Source organism: Momordica charantia (assembly GCF_013281855.1).
Source record: "Momordica charantia cultivar OHB3-1 chromosome 6 unlocalized genomic scaffold, Mcharantia_2.0 BLBB01000006.1, whole genome shotgun sequence".
Taxonomy (NCBI): Eukaryota; Viridiplantae; Streptophyta; class Magnoliopsida; order Cucurbitales; family Cucurbitaceae; genus Momordica; species Momordica charantia.
The window spans coordinates 13,903,435-13,919,103 of record NW_028275164.1 but is presented as its reverse complement, the minus strand read 5'-3'; the positions used below and the strand labels follow the sequence as shown (position 1 = coordinate 13,919,103).

Here is a 15,669-nt window from a genome sequence, read left to right as displayed (position 1 = left end):
CGCGGCAGTGCCGTGACACTATATACAGGGTCGTGGCGTTACACTATTCAAAAAACGCAAAATTTAAACTTCGGAGCGCTGCGGCGCTTTAGGCCAGCGCCATGGCCCTATCTCCTCGGGGTTTTGGCTTCAAATATTGTTGTTATTTCATCTTGATCACTTTGATTCCGATTTTTATCTCATTTTGATCCAAATATGTTTCGTTTCCTCCCGATACTTTATTCCTGCAAAATATATCTGATGTGATTAAACGTGTCATGAAGAAACGAAAACTAACAAATAATTTCAATATACATCTCATCAAATGTAGCTCACAAAATGTGCTATCACATAGATGCCCTAGAACAAATGTCTAACTACATTAAGTTTTTGAAAGATATTATTTTTACGCGTAAGAAGTTAGGAGAACATGAGACGGCAGCCTTAACAAAATGCAGTAGTGATGCTCTAGGGAATCTATTGTCGGTTAAATGTAAGGACCCAGGTAGTTTTACTATCTCTTGCTCAATGGTGGTAAGAACTTAGGAAGAGCATTATATAACTTAGGGGCAAGCATTAATATTATGCCTTTTTCTGTCTTTAAAGAGTTGAATATAGGAGAAGCTCGTCCCACTACTGTCACTTTGCAACTAGCTGATAGGTCCATTAAGCAACGGGAAGGGAAAATTGAGGATGTGCTTGTTAAAGTTGATAACTTTATTTTTCCCGTCTATTTCAGAATTTTGGACTGTGAAACAGATCTTGAGATGTTGATCATTCTTGGGAGGCCGTTTTTAGCAACTGGAAACACAATATTCAACATTATCAAAGGAGAGATCACTATGAAGGTCAATGATGAGCAAGTCACCTTCAATGTCCTTGATGCGATGCGACTCCCAGATGAAGTCGAGGAGTGCTCTACAATAGAGGCAATCATGGAGGAACTCTAGCAGGTCATTGTGAAAGAATTAGAAGCAGATTTAGAGGCCGCAGAAGAAAAGGCAAAAATTGCACCTGACGCAATTTTGCTTTCACTTGAGCATTTCGAGATTTTGCAGCCAACAGTAGCTAATTTGAAAGCCTTTCAACCTTCCATCATTGAATCTCCGGAATTGGAGAAGAAACCCATACCCTCTCATTTAAAATATGCTTATTTGGGTTTAAATGATACTTTGCCGGTTATCATTTCTTCGTATTTGACTAACTAAGGATGACGGTAATAACTAAGGATGACAACGAGTTGATCCCGACAAGGACGGTGACTGGTTGGACAGTGTGCATGGACTACCATCGCCTAAATAAGGTAACTTGAAAAGACCATTTTCCACTTCATTTTATTCACCAAATGCTTGATCGTCTTGTAGGAAAGGAATGTTATTGTTTTTTAGACGAGTATTCTGGTTACAACCATATTACAATAGCTCCGGAAGACCAAGAAAATACCACTTTCACGTGTCCATATAGGACATTTGCATTCCAGAGGATGCTGTTCGGTCTTTGTAATTCTCCCGCCACCTTCTAAAGATGCTTGACCGCTATTTTTTCTGACATAGTAGAAAGCATGGTAGAAATATTTATGGATGATTTTTCTGTGTTTGGTGAGTCGTTTGAAGTTTGTTTAGATAATTTAGAGAATGTATTAAAAATGTGTGAAGAGACTAACCTAGTTATTAATTGAGAGAAGTGTCATTTATGGTACGTGAAGGTATAGTCTTAGGTTACATAATTTCAGGAAAAGAATATTGACGTGTAACTGTTTCAGCACACCCGAAACTTCTTAAATTGCACATCCTGGTTCTTTTTCTGCAGCCTTTTCGGATGAAGAGGTATAGGTATATATTCTACTAGGCATTTTCTTATTCAGGTTGCTTATGCTTTCCAGTTGCTTGTGAAACGGTTGCTCCTGCATTCCTTGATCTAGTCATCGTCTCTCTTCCTTCGTCCCCTCTCACTACATTATCCTGTGACTCTGTGGTTTGTGTGCTACTACTTGTCACCTTACTAAGCTATGCATTACTAATTCTTGGGGTGATGTCCACTGCCTCATTTAATTTCTTGTCTATCTGAGAAGGGTTACCTTTTTCCTCAACCCCTTATTGTTCAATTGATTCGGTGCTATCCTCTAAAGCACTAGGATGAGCTGGTGGCAACGCTTTGCTACTTCGTAATGTCAGGGTCTTACATTGTTCCTTCCTATCCCTGTTTGATTGTTCAGTATCACTCGGCCGTACTCCACGTGGGCGATTTTTAAATCTATGGCCAATTGATTCATCTGTACTTCCATGTTACATAGAGATGCAGCTTGACTTTGCAATAAAGCGACTTGACTCTGAAAAGTTGCATCATTTTTCGCCATGTATGCCTTAAACATATCTTCCAAAGTCATTGTCATCCCTTCATATTGTTTCTGTAATGCATATTAGTTTTGACCTGAGAATCCAGGCATATAGTGTCCTTCTGTTGATATACCGCCCCAGCTAATGTTCAAATGATTTCTCCAATTTGAATTGAAGGTGTTTCCTTACATATTGTTCCTGTTGGGTTGTTGATTCCTCCCAAATATTGAAGCTGGATTTCCAGGACAATCTTCAAATCAATGTTCTCCCTCACAGTGAGGACATGAAATGCCCTGCACATTGTTTACCTTGGCCTAGGCAGCCACTATTTCTGATTGACATATATTTTTTATTATAATATCTGCCAACCTCAAAATTTTCAAATTTATTTCTACCAAAATCTACAGCCAAACCTCTAGAGGATTTTGCTGAAGCATCTCCTGATTTTGACCACTGATGCTTGTTACTTGAAATTCTCTCCATAATATCAAAATTTTCTACATACAACTTGTATAGCAGTACTCCACTTTCTGAAACATCAATCACATGCTGTGTTGCTTCATTCAATCTATTATAGTAAGTTTCGACCTGAATGCATCGTGCAATACCAAGATGTGGACATCTTTAGAGTAAACCTTTAAAACTTTCCAAGGATTCAATCAACGATTCTCAAGGGAGTTGCTGAAAACTATTAATGTTGCTCCAAAGCTCTGCATTTTTTCAATGGAGGGAAGTATTTCATCAAGAACTTCTCGGCTAAATCATTCCATGAAGTAATTGATTTGGCTGGTAATAAGTCTAACCATGCTCCAGTTCCATCCCTTAAAGAGTAGCAGAACAATTTCAAGTGCATAGCTTCTCTAGTTATTCCTTCCAATTTGAATGAATCATCAACTTGCATAAAATACCGTAGATGACAATGAGGATCTTCGGATGAAAGTCCATGGAACGGGCCTATGGTATGGACCATCTGAAACATCACTATTTTCAGCTCAAATCTATCCGCTTCAATATTAGTATCTGCAATTACTGGGTTCAAGTCATAGAATGATGGGGCTACATAAGCCCTTATTTCTTGCTCCATATCATCTGCCAATAAAACAACATTAAGAGGAGGTACTAAAACATATCTCCTATATTCATCCTCTGGTACTCCCTCGACTGTCAAATTTTGTTGATTTGGTGGGTGAGCCATTTCTAGTCATTCTCTACAATGAACTCTTTGCTTTGCCTTTTTTCTTCTTCGAGTTCTTTCTATCTCTAGGTCACACTTAAACTCTAATGCAACGAAATCGTTCATTCATTGCACAAACCACCAAAGGAAGAGTTAAGAAACTACTTTAAGCTCCATATCCTTATTTACTAAACTCAAAGTAAATCAACTTAGTCCCCGACAACGACGCCAAAACCTTGTTGCGTGTTCACAACTAACGTGAAAACCAAAGCAAGTATACACTATAATGTTCAATTGGAGTATAGAACAAGGTCGAATCCACAAGGACTACGATTGAACTTCGAACCAGAAAAATAGAATACCAAAAGAACTTAAAAGTTCAAAATAAGTAATGCGATGTAAATTTTTGCACAAGAAAAATGGCTGAAGGTATAAACAGGTTACAAGAAAAGAAATGTTATATGATCCGATGCTAGAGCACATGGTATAAAGAAACACACGTAAACAGAGAAACAATTAAGAAATATAAACAAATCAGGGGCACTCACTACAAACGATCTCGTTCACTCCCATATAATGCTCTAGCAAAAATCACACTGCCAATTGCCCAAACCCACGTGGTTCTCTCCCAAGACACCCAAAAAAATGTTTCTCCCAACTTCCGTTGTAAAACAAACAAGCTTGAAGAAGAGTTTATAGGCACGATAGGGTAAGCTTTATCCCAAAAATATTGTTCACAACTCCCGTTGTAATACAAACAAACTTGTTCCAGTCGCCACCTTCAGCCTTCCTCCAACAAAGCTCAACGACGGCCGATGAACACAGCATCGACTTAGCAACGTACTCTCCACAGCGGCACGTTTTGTTTTCTCCCATGAACAACAACGCAACAAAACTTTTGACGACATCCCACGAACCCACAGCGGCGACTTCATGTTTCTTAGCCAAAATCCAGCGAGTCTTCGAGACCACGACTCACGGCGCATTCCCTACAGCAACAGTAGCTATTCTTATGAAAATCCCTAACGTCTTGCAGCAGCGACGACCCTCCTCCACGAACAGTGGTGCAGTTATGTGACAGACAGCAGCAAACCCTCATTCCCGACCTGAAGAGCAGCGTTTTGGCAACAATCAACATTTACCCACACCAAATCGAAGCTCACTCTGTGTTACCCACCCTTGTTCATGCATAGATTGGTGTTGTCCACGCCCTCATCGGAAAGCAGCTAGGTTCATACTCTGAGATAAAGCGTTGTACCGGCGTGGCTTCTCCCTGCCTCTGCTCAAGTGTGTAAGTCCTGAAGAAGGCCTTTACATCCTTAGGGAAGTCCATGAACGAGTGTGTGGAAACCACTCTGGCGCCAGGTTGTTGTCGGCCAAGGTGGTTCGACAAGGGTACTATTGGCCGACTGTTGAGCGAGACGCAAAGCAGTTTGTAAAAACATGCGATAAGTGTCAGCGCTTCACAAATATCATCCATCAGCCTCCCGAACTGCTCACCCCCATCTCGGCCCCATGGCCATTCGCACAATGGGGGGTAGATATCATAGGTCCTTTTCCTATGGGCAAAGGGCAAACCAAGTTCGTCGTTGTCGTTGTGGACTACTTCACCAAGTGGGCCGAAGCCGAGGCGCTATCCCACATTACAGAGTCCAGAGTCACATCTTTCATATGGTCAAACATTGTATGTCGTTTCGGTATACCAAACGCTATTGTGACAGACAACGGAAAACAATTCGACAACGCAAAGTTCAAGGACTTTTACAGGAAGTTGGGCATAAGTCATCTCAGTTCGTTCCCTGCACATCCGAAAGCAAATGGGCAGGTTGAAGCGATAAACAAAATTATAAAACGAGGGCTCAAACTGAGATTGGACCCCAGAAAGGGAAGATGGACCGAAGAGCTACCCGAAGTATTATGTCATATCGGACCACCCCGAGAGAAACAACTGGCGAAACTCATTTCTTACTAGCCTTTGGCTCTGAAGCTGTTGTTCCAGTTGAAATCGGCATGCCAACGGACAAAGTAGAGCAGTACGAACCAACAAGGAACGAGGAGGAAGTACTCCTCAACCTCGACTTACTAGAAGAAAAAAGGGAAATGGCTCAGCTACGATTATCAGAGTATCAGAACAGAATTGCTAGACATTACAACACCCGAGTTCGACCTCGAAGCTTTCAAGTTGGACATTTGGTCTTAAGGAAGATTCAGAGTCATGTGGGCACCCTTGACCCAAGTTGGGAGGGATCGTTCGAGGTTAAAGGCATAGTCCGACCTAAAACTACATGCTGGCCGATCTGGAAGGAAATGTGCTTGCGCATCCATGGAATGTAGAGCACCTAAAGCGCTATTACCCTTGAAATGTCAAAATGACCCTAAAATGGACTTGTAAAAATTTTCAAGGAGAGGAACTGAATGGTTAATAAACAGAGTTATTTAATTTCATGACTCTGAGATCGATCAGAAATTAAATGGGGGCCACGGACTCCCATAAGACTTGTAAACCGGTAAGGTAAATGTAAAAATTGATTAAATTCAAACCTCGAAACCCACGGGTTCGAGGTACGATATCAAAATCAGTTATGAACCAAAATTCAACCCTTCGAACGATTAAGTCAAAGGTGCGATGTAGAAGGTTCAAGAAATCCAATCCTCCAAACCCAAGGGGTCGAGGTGCGATGTGAATATTTATTATGGACTCAAAATTCAACCCTTTGAACGCTTGAGTTAAAGGTGCGATGTAGAAACTTTAAATTGGTTTAATATTGACTATTGAACTTCCGAGTTCGAGGAGAAATATTAAAGACCAATAAACTCTCAAATTCAAACCTTAAGTAAAATGTGCGATGTGAAAAGAGTTCATCCCACACTCAATCCTTTAAACCTACGAGTTAGAGGTGCGAGATGGAATTATTCATATTTCAGTTCAAAGTTGCAAAAGCAAGTTCAAAAGCTTAAGGAAAAAGCAATGAAAGAACAAGACAGAGCTTGATGCATAGAAGTGAAGGAATGAAGATTTCATTGATTAAAGAACAGAGCCAAGGCTTGTATACCTTGTAGCTCTGCCCAAAGACTTATACAAAAGATAAAGAAAAAAAAATATAACAAAATATACAAGAAACCTCAGCTGCTCCCGAGATAAGAGGATAGCTCGCCTTGAAAACCCAGAAGGTTGGCCTCCTTGAACTCACCCTGCTGCGAAGGAACTTCTTCTTGGGTAGTGGCGACCTCGTTAGGCTCCTGAGTAGGGGATAGTCTTCTTCCAGGTCGGAGTAGTCAGAGTCTAGATCTCTGACATACTTTTCTACCAGGGATGCAGGACCTGGAGTGTCGTTGGGCCCAGAAGCCCATTTATCAGCATACCTCTTCTTCAGATCGCCGAGGTCGATCTGGAGGTGGGGCATGTCAGCAGCAATGCCTTTCATCAGAAATTTGAAGCCTGCATCGCTGAAATCCTTGGCAAACCCATCAAAGTCCGGGTGTTGCCTGAACGCTGCTTCTAGAAGAGCTCCGTTGGCAAGGCGTCTCTTCTCCACCTTGAGCTCGGTAGTGAGACGCCCTATCACCGCATCCTTTGCCTCGAGGGCCTGGAGCATGTCGTCCTTCTCCTTTAGGAGTTCGAACTTCTCCTTCTCCAACCCTTTGGTAATGGCATGGGCAGCTCGGAGGTTGGCCTTATGCCTCTCATCCTTCTTCTTTAGCAGCTCGGCCTTGGCCTCCACCTCAGCCTTCAAGATATCCACCTCGCTCCGGGCCTTCAGCAGCTCGCCCTTCAGCGTGGTGGCAGCCTCTAAGGCGGCAGAGGAGTTCTCCCTCTCCTTTGCTGCCAAAGCCTCTCTTCCATCCAGTTCGGCCTTGATCATAACCGCTGAATGAATGGAGGCAATAAACGCCTGTGAAGACCAAGCACACAATGGTTAGACCGAACTATAAATTGAGAAAATAAATAATAAAAACAGATATGAAAACAAGTCATACCTTGGCAGCATGGTCAATTGTCCTTTGCAGCACAGACCCTGGATCACTTACGAACTTGGACGCTCTCCTAAGACAGCGGTCCAAGCATGCAGCCGAGATGCGAGACACCTGGTCTTTTACCCTGGAGCTTGATGGTTCCATCCTGAACCGCATTCTCACGTCGGATGTTCCCCCCATCCGAGCTTCGGGGTCATCCACTAAATCAGCATGGCTCGTGGGCAGGGTCCCACGAGCTCCGGCCTCCGAGGAGGAGGTGGTCTTCTTCTTCTTTCTTCTCCTCCTCAAAGGAAACTCTCCCCTCACCTCGTTCAGGGGAGATACGTCCAGCGCCTCGGACCCGTCCCTTGGACGCTTTTCCCCGGAGTGGTCCCCAGTTAAGTCCAACTCGACCACTGGCGTGGGGACTTCAGAGGATGGATCAGCGTTACCTTAGGCTGCAGGGCGAGACACGACGGGGGTTGCAAGCTCCGTACCCTCAACAGACTTAAGGGCGTGAACACGGCCCTTGGACTTGTGCTTCACACTGCTGGTGAATCCACACACCATTGCTGCAAGGCAAGTAAAACAAAAAGTCAGAAATGAAAGTTAAAATACAAAATTGAAGTAAGGCCGAGCTCGACTTACCGAGTTCGGAGTTTGGCCTTGAAGCTTCAACCGGACGCACCAAGGGGTTGTAGTCTAACAACCCAGATTCCAGAAGCAGCTTGTCAGTTACCAAAGTTCCGATCTTCCGGCCCCTTGGGAAGTGATCCTTGTAGTATTTGAGGGTGTCGAAGGAGGTTTGAGTAAGCTCAGGAATTGGTTTGATCGACACTGCACAAGACAAAGGAAGGTTCGAATTAGATATGAGAAGCAAAGGGTTAAAAGGCTTAGAGCTACATAAAGAAAGCAAGAGCGACCTCATACCTAAATTCCCAAACCTAACAGGCACGTCAAAGAAGGGACGACCTGATTCGTTCTTTGCCAGCCACTCCCCAGAGGCAAAGAACCATTTCCCCACCCATCCTTTGATGGAGGTCGGCCTTTTGACTATACCACCTGCGCCTTTCCTTGCGCACATATAATACCGACCTGGCTTCTTAGCTATTCTTTTGGCTTCGAAACACCCAAGAAGCTGCTCGACGTTCAGCAGCTCGACCTCGTCCACGTCTCGAGCTCGCAACCAGAAAAGGATGGCCAACGCAAAAATGACACCCTATCCGTTGGGGGCCACTTGAGCAGGTGCCAGTCCAGTTCGGTTTAAGAACTCCTGGGCAAAAGGATGAAGGGGAAGTCTGAGGCCGTACTCAAACATCATTAAATAAAGAGTGACCCATCCCTCTGGAGGATTGTCAGCTCTTTCCGCTTCCTCCGGAATCCTAATGAGGATATCATTCGGAATTTTAAACCCCCTACGGAGGGGTCCGAGATAGTGCTCCGACATTTTTAAAGGGTATTCCAAACCCTGACCCAAGGCGGAAGCATCACTATCCTCCCCATCGTCAGAAAACCTAACATTCTCAATCTCTTCCAGTTCGGATTCTAACCTACGAGCTAAGCCCTCCCCCGAGTCATTTGGCTTGGGGGGCGAACTACTTATTGTCCGACCTACGCTACGTAAACTATCAGTACTGGAAGGGGAAGACATGAAAACTACCATATTTGAAAAGAAGAGTAAAACAAGAATGACTGACCTACGGAAGGTTCGAGCTGGTTTCAGATCGAACTCCAAGAATTCAGGGAACGTAAGGTTTGACCTGAAGTCTCGGAGCTATTTATAGTCAATCGGAAAAACCTCTACGCCGTACACGTGTAATGAACGAGCGGCCAGGATCATCTCGAAATTCGTAACGACGGAATACTTGAGTACTCCGACAACTTGGCAGATCGAAACGTCTTCCGCAACGGTCATATTCTCTTTACAAATTAAAAGTCGCCACGTGTCCAAAATCGAATCGGATCAACTTTTCTGCCAGGTCGAGATCGAACCTGACAGAGAGGGGCCAATGTTTGGGGGTAAAAATACCTTGGACACGTGGAGGACGCTTATTGGTGTTCAAGAATTAAAATATCCCAGCTCCACCTTGAACCTGCCGAAGAGGACGGGTTCGCCCATTGGGAAAAGGCTAAGTATACATGCCGAAGTCCGATCTGATTGGGGTTCGATCTACTCGGAACCCGACAGGTCTGACATGAGAAAAAACATGTAACCGCCAGTCGTGAGTACTGTCGGATCCCCCACCTATAAATAAAGGGCCTCATTTCACGCTCAGGTATCGAATCTCACCTCGAACAAAATATTGAGTTCGTTCTATACTGACTTGAGCGTCGGAGAGTTTACCCTCTTGTGCAGGTTCACTCTTGAGTTCAGGTCGAGCCAAGGATCGGGTTCGAACTTAGTTCATAGAACAGTGTTGTGCAATCCTTTGCATAAACAGATGAAATAGATAATTGCTCATAAATCCTTGAGAACGTTGAAGTATAAGCTAATGACTTGGCTACTTTTCTTTAAACAAGATTTTCAAAGTGAGTGGAGAAGATTCGTAGACATATGATACTGACTTTAATAATAATAATTTAATTCGTTTAAAAAAAATAATTTAGTTTATGCAAGCAATTGACTTGACCACTGGCTAGTCTTGTATCATTTTTATAGTTAATTAATTTTTAAAATAATGATAAAGTTCACTCTTGTACTTTCATCAAACTTGATTTTTTTTGTAAGTTAAAATATTTTGAAAATCTTTATAATTATAGTTTATCTCATCTTACTTTTTTTCTTCTTCTATATATCAAAATTGGCCATCAATTTCCAAAACATTCTAACCAATCGTAGGCATAGTTTGAGTCGCATTTGAAATTTTTTCTAAAAAATAATAACTGATCAAAATTAAATTGAAACAATGATTAAAATTATTTAAGAGACAATTTGTTAATATTGGATGATAGAGTTTAAACTTTAAAGTTATCCCTTTTATTTTTCTCTTTCTTTCTTTTTTTTTTAGAGAATTTTATTATATAAAAAATAAGGACATGAGTCATGAATTCATGTTCTTGTTTTTGTTAGATATGGGTCCATTATCTTTAATTATAAAGTTTGATAATTGTTGACTTTTCTACTTAAGTTTTTGGTCGATATTAATTTTATACGAAGAGAAATAAATAATATTTCTTTATACGTGATAGAGACACCCTGAAGCAAAACTAAAATTAGTTAGAGAAAGTAATTAAATATTACTATAAAATGAAAAGAAGGAAACAACCAAAAAAAACATCCCACTGGAAAAATAAGAGAACTAACAATGATTTATAATAGACATGGATTACTCCGACCAATTGGTTTTGAGATGCAACCTATAAAAATATACATATAAATAAGTATATATTTATCACCAAAAAATTGTACATTCAAATTTTCACCGCACGTGTCTTTGAAACAAAACCAAAAGATGAAGAACACTTAAAAAGAGAAAAAACCTTTTTTTCTCATTAAGCTTGTGTTTGATGTGTTTACAAATATTCTCCCCGACCTTAATTCATAAGATTGTCAAGATATGAGTACGAGGTCTTATGTAAATGAGATTTTAACTCATGAGAGTATTTTTTAGTACAACAACATGTGGGAATCAAGATTCAAACTCACTATCTTTTGGTCGGAGATAAATACCATAAGTAATTGAGCTAAGTTGGAGTTGATAGAGTAATGGAGTTAATGATACGGGTTAATGAGGGATGTGTAATTTATGGGAGTTTGGACATCTACGGGCCCGTTTGATAACCATTTCGTTTTTTTGTTTTTTGGTTTTTAGTTTTTTAAAAACAGTTCTTTGATAACCAATTCAATTTTTTTTTTCTTTTTCAAAAATCATTTTGAAATTCTATCTAAATTTCAAAAACAAAAAAAAAAAGTAGTTTTCAAAAACAAGTTTTTTGTTTTTCAAAATCTGATTTCTTCTTCTAATACTCTTTTTTTTTTCTTTCTCATATTTATCTCTCAAAAATATTTCTCACTCTAAATTTTTTTTTTTTATAAATTTCTCTCTACAAACTTTATTTTTCTCTCTTCAAATTTTCATATTTTGAATATTTATTATTATTTTTCTCTCTCCAAATTTTTCTGTATTTTTGTTTTTCTTTCTAGCAGACCAGTTTCATTTCTCTCTCTAAAAATTTAATATTTTTCGTAACTTTTTTCGCTCTAAAATTTCATCTTTTATAACATTTCTTTTTGTTCGTAATCGATTTTTTCTTCTAAAAATTATATTTTATTTTCTCCTTCAATTTTCTTTCACTGTAACTTTTATTTATCTTTGTATTTATTTATTTTCTCTAAAAATTATATTTTGAATCTTATTTTTACCTCTAAATTTGTTTCCACTATAATTTTTCTCTTTCTTTATAATTTCTTTTTTTTTTCTTTAACATATCTATTCCTCCCGACTTTACTTTTTTTCTCTAAAATTTTTCTCTTTTTGTCTTTAACTTTTCTTTAACTATTTTTTTCTAAATCTTTTTATTTATCTCTAAAATTTATCTTCCAAAAGTTTATTTACATTTATCTAAACCTTGTATTTTCATGTCTCTACATTAGGGGGTGACAAAAATTTCCCCAGAGTCGGGTCCCAAAAAATAGGAAATGCATATCCCGACCCCGTCCCCGATTCTATTTTTTAAATAATTAATATATATTTATTACATTTTTTTATACTTAAATTCTAAAAATAATTAAAAACAATAATAAAACCAATAATTTTTCTTGACAACATCTCTCAGACCCAAGAACGAGGTGATGACGGAGACTGAAAATTTTCAGGACCACAAGAATGGGGTAGAGCATCCTCACTCGCACCCACTCCATTGTCATCTCTACTCTACATTCTCTCTAATATGTATTTTCAATTTTCTAACTTTTTAAAAACAAAAAACAAAAAATGGTTATCAAAAACATATCTGGTTTTTGTTTTTTAAAAACAGAAAACCAAAAACCAAAAACTAAAAAGAATAAAAACCAAAAACCAAAAACTAAAATGGTTATGAAGGCGCCCTACGTAATTCATGATATTTATAAAATTTCCTCTTTTTAAGTGTCCATAGTATATAGAATAATATATGTCTCCTTAAAACTTTACAAGGAAAAGACTCCGATGAAAAAAAAAAACTATCCTAGTGGTGGAAAAATAATAAATTATTCATATATTTTAAGAACTGACTCATTAAAAGTCTTGATAAGAAAACATTGTTCGAATAAATTTTGTTGAATGGTGATATCGTCATGTTCTTTTAGATCATGGGTGAAAATAGTTTTGACCAAATATAGTTCGTTCTATGTGTTTTAATATATTATTCTTTATTTGTGGTATACATGCTCTATTCTTTATGAGATAGTTTTTTTTAGAAGTATAAATTTAATTTTTTCAGTACAAAATTATAAAATATTAAATTTATTTAATTCAATAATTACCGGAGTGGAAAATTTAATCATCGATTTTTAGGATGGTAATAAATATCTTATCTAGTGGACTATGTTTAGATTGGCTAGAATATTCGGGTGCATTTAATATTTAAGTCAAATAAAGCAAACAAGAACCTTTTAATGATTTTATTTTAGTATAATAAAATAAGTGTGGGATTCCAAATTCGAATCCGCAGTTCTCAAATTAATTTTTAGAAGTGCTGAATTCAGAGTCATGGATGCCATAAATGTCTGCACAATTGTAAATTTTTTGAACAAAAACTTTTTTCTTTTTCCTAAAACAACATGGGATAGAGATTGAACTCACGACTTCTTGATTTGAGATATATGTCAATTACTACTAACTTATGCTCGCTCCTCGCTTCAGAGAAAAAACTTTTAATTAGTTCCTCTTCTTTTCATTATTTTTCACATCCAAACCAAACATGGCACCAAATATATATTATAAAGTAACCGTAAGAAGTGAAGCCGAGCAAAAATTGCAAGCAATGAAGGTTTGGTTTGTTTCTGTCATCTTCTTCCTTTCCTTCTTTCCCCACCAATCCCTTTGCCAACAAACATATTTGGGAAATGAGAGCTGCTCTCTCAATAATACTTCAAAGCCAAAAGAGTTCCTCTGCACTGATTCTGTTTACTCATGTTCTTCATATTTAATCTTCAGATCGTCCACCCCCTATCGTGGCTCTCGTTATCTCTTCTATGATGCCTACAATATTAGATTAGGGAACAAAAGTTTGTTTGTTAATTACGTTGATTGTGAATGTTCAGGTTCTTTCTCTCAGTACTTCATCAACTACACCATCGAGAGCGGTGATAGTTATGAAAAAATAGCGAATGATATTTTTCAAGGCCTAACAAGCTGCTCGTCGTTGAGAAGTCGAAACGACAACTACGTTATCGATAATACTTCTTCGATAGGGAGAGTAGTCCAAGTTCCTTTGCGATGTGCTTGTCCTACCAAAGCTCAGAAGGCTAATGGAGTCGAGTCCTTGGCTGTGTATGCGGTACATCCCAATGAAACAATTGCATCCGTTGCGAGGGATTTTCGGGTCGAGGAAGAAAGCGTCTTCGAAGCAAACAAGCTTTCGAATTCAAGCCACATCTATCCCTTCACGCCTCTTTTGGTACCGTTGGGCAAAAATGATATAAGTAGAATATCTTACCCCGACAGCTACAACATCATTGCTCCAAATTTCATCCCATATGTTATAATCTTGATTACCATAGGTCTTTTCTCTCTGTCTTTCTCTTTGCATGTGTCTGAATTCTTATTATATTGTGCTTTGATCTTTTACTTTTTGGTTTTTTACAAGGAATTATTATTAATTATTGTGTTGTTTTGCTTGTCTTTGTCTTCCATAAAAAATTTCAATCTGAATTCCATTAATTATTAATTGATAGTTTAAATAATGATTATGGATCAAAATTAGTTCTTGTTTTTATATTGCTAACTAGTATTCTTTTTGTTAATGGAAGGTGGTGTAATAATATTAATAAGTTCTTTCTTCTGCGGATGCAAAGGACATCAACTGCTACTCACAAAACGAAGACGGGAACTCCATAAGAAAAAGTTTTTCAAGCAAAATGGTGGGATCTTATTGCAGCAAAAAGTACTGAAAGAAAGCGAGAGAGTAAAAATATTTACACAAGAAGAGCTTGAACAAGCAACGGATAACTACAGCGAAAGTAGATTTCTTGGTCAAGGAGGGTATGGCACAGTTTATAAAGGAATGCTCCAGGACGACACTATTGTTGCAATCAAAAGGTCGAAGCAAGTTGAGGCAAACTGCATCGATCAATTCATTAATGAAGTTATTATCCTTTCTCAAATAAACCACAAAAACATTGTCAGGCTTCTGGGTTGTTGTTTGGAAACTGAGTTTCCTTTGCTAGTTTATGAATTTGTTTCGAATGGAACCCTTTTCCCCCACATCCACAAGAAAGACCCTGGGGAATCACCTTCTCTTTCGTGGGAAACTCGTCTCATAATCGCTTTGGAAGTTGCAGGAGCTATATCTTACATGCATTCTACAGCCTCAACTCCAATTTTTCACAGAGATATCAAGTCTTCAAACGTACTTTTGGATGATAACTACAGTGCAAAAGTTTCTGATTTTGGAACATCAAGATTTGTGTCATGTGATCAATCTCATTTGACAACAAAAGTGCAGGGAACTTTTGGATATATAGATCCTGAGTACTTCAGATCTTGTCAATACACTGAAAAGAGTGATGTTTATAGTTTTGGAATCTTAATGGTAGAGCTTTTAACCGGAAAGCTACCTGTCACATTTGCAAGAAATGAGGACAAGAATCTATTAGACTACTTCATTTCATTGGAAAAGGCTAATGAGCTTGCTGAAATTCTAGATATTGTAGTTGCCAAGGAAGAAAAGATGGAGGTTGTTAACGTTGTCGCAAATCTTACTGCTAAATGTTTAAGATCAAAAGGGAAAGATCGGCCTACCATGAAGCAGATATATTTGGAACTAGAAGGATTGAGGAAGTCTCAAAATTGTTTAGACACTATTGAAGAAAGTCATTCAATTACAACTTACTCATTGCACTCTTTAGGGTTAAGTGATGACGAGCTTCCAAGATGACAACGCCACTGAAACTTAAGACTATACGACTATGTAAAACCTTTGGATTTTATGTTTATATATGTTGGTCTTTAAATTGTCTTTCAGTTTTTGTACTTTAATTCATCAAACAACTTCTTCATAACTTTAACTAGCTAGCATGGTGTA

The 15,669-nt window shown here is 38.7% G+C and overlaps 1 protein-coding gene and 1 non-coding gene across 2 annotated transcripts; both read left to right on the top strand.

Moving 5' to 3' along the window:
• Positions 1–2,919: 2,919 nt before the first annotated feature.
• Positions 2,920–3,026, top strand: LOC148210731 (small nucleolar RNA R71). Its single transcript, XR_015792034.1, has one exon. It is a non-coding gene; the product is annotated as a small nucleolar RNA R71 (small nucleolar RNA).
• Positions 3,027–13,400: 10,374 nt separating this feature from the next.
• Positions 13,401–15,669, top strand: LOC111019904 (uncharacterized). Its single transcript, XM_022296421.2, has 2 exons — positions 13,401–14,146; positions 14,396–15,669. The coding sequence occupies exons 1-2, from the start codon at positions 13,408–13,410 to the stop codon at positions 15,520–15,522; spliced, it is 1,866 nt and encodes a 621-aa protein (XP_022152113.2). The 5' UTR covers positions 13,401–13,407; the 3' UTR covers positions 15,523–15,669.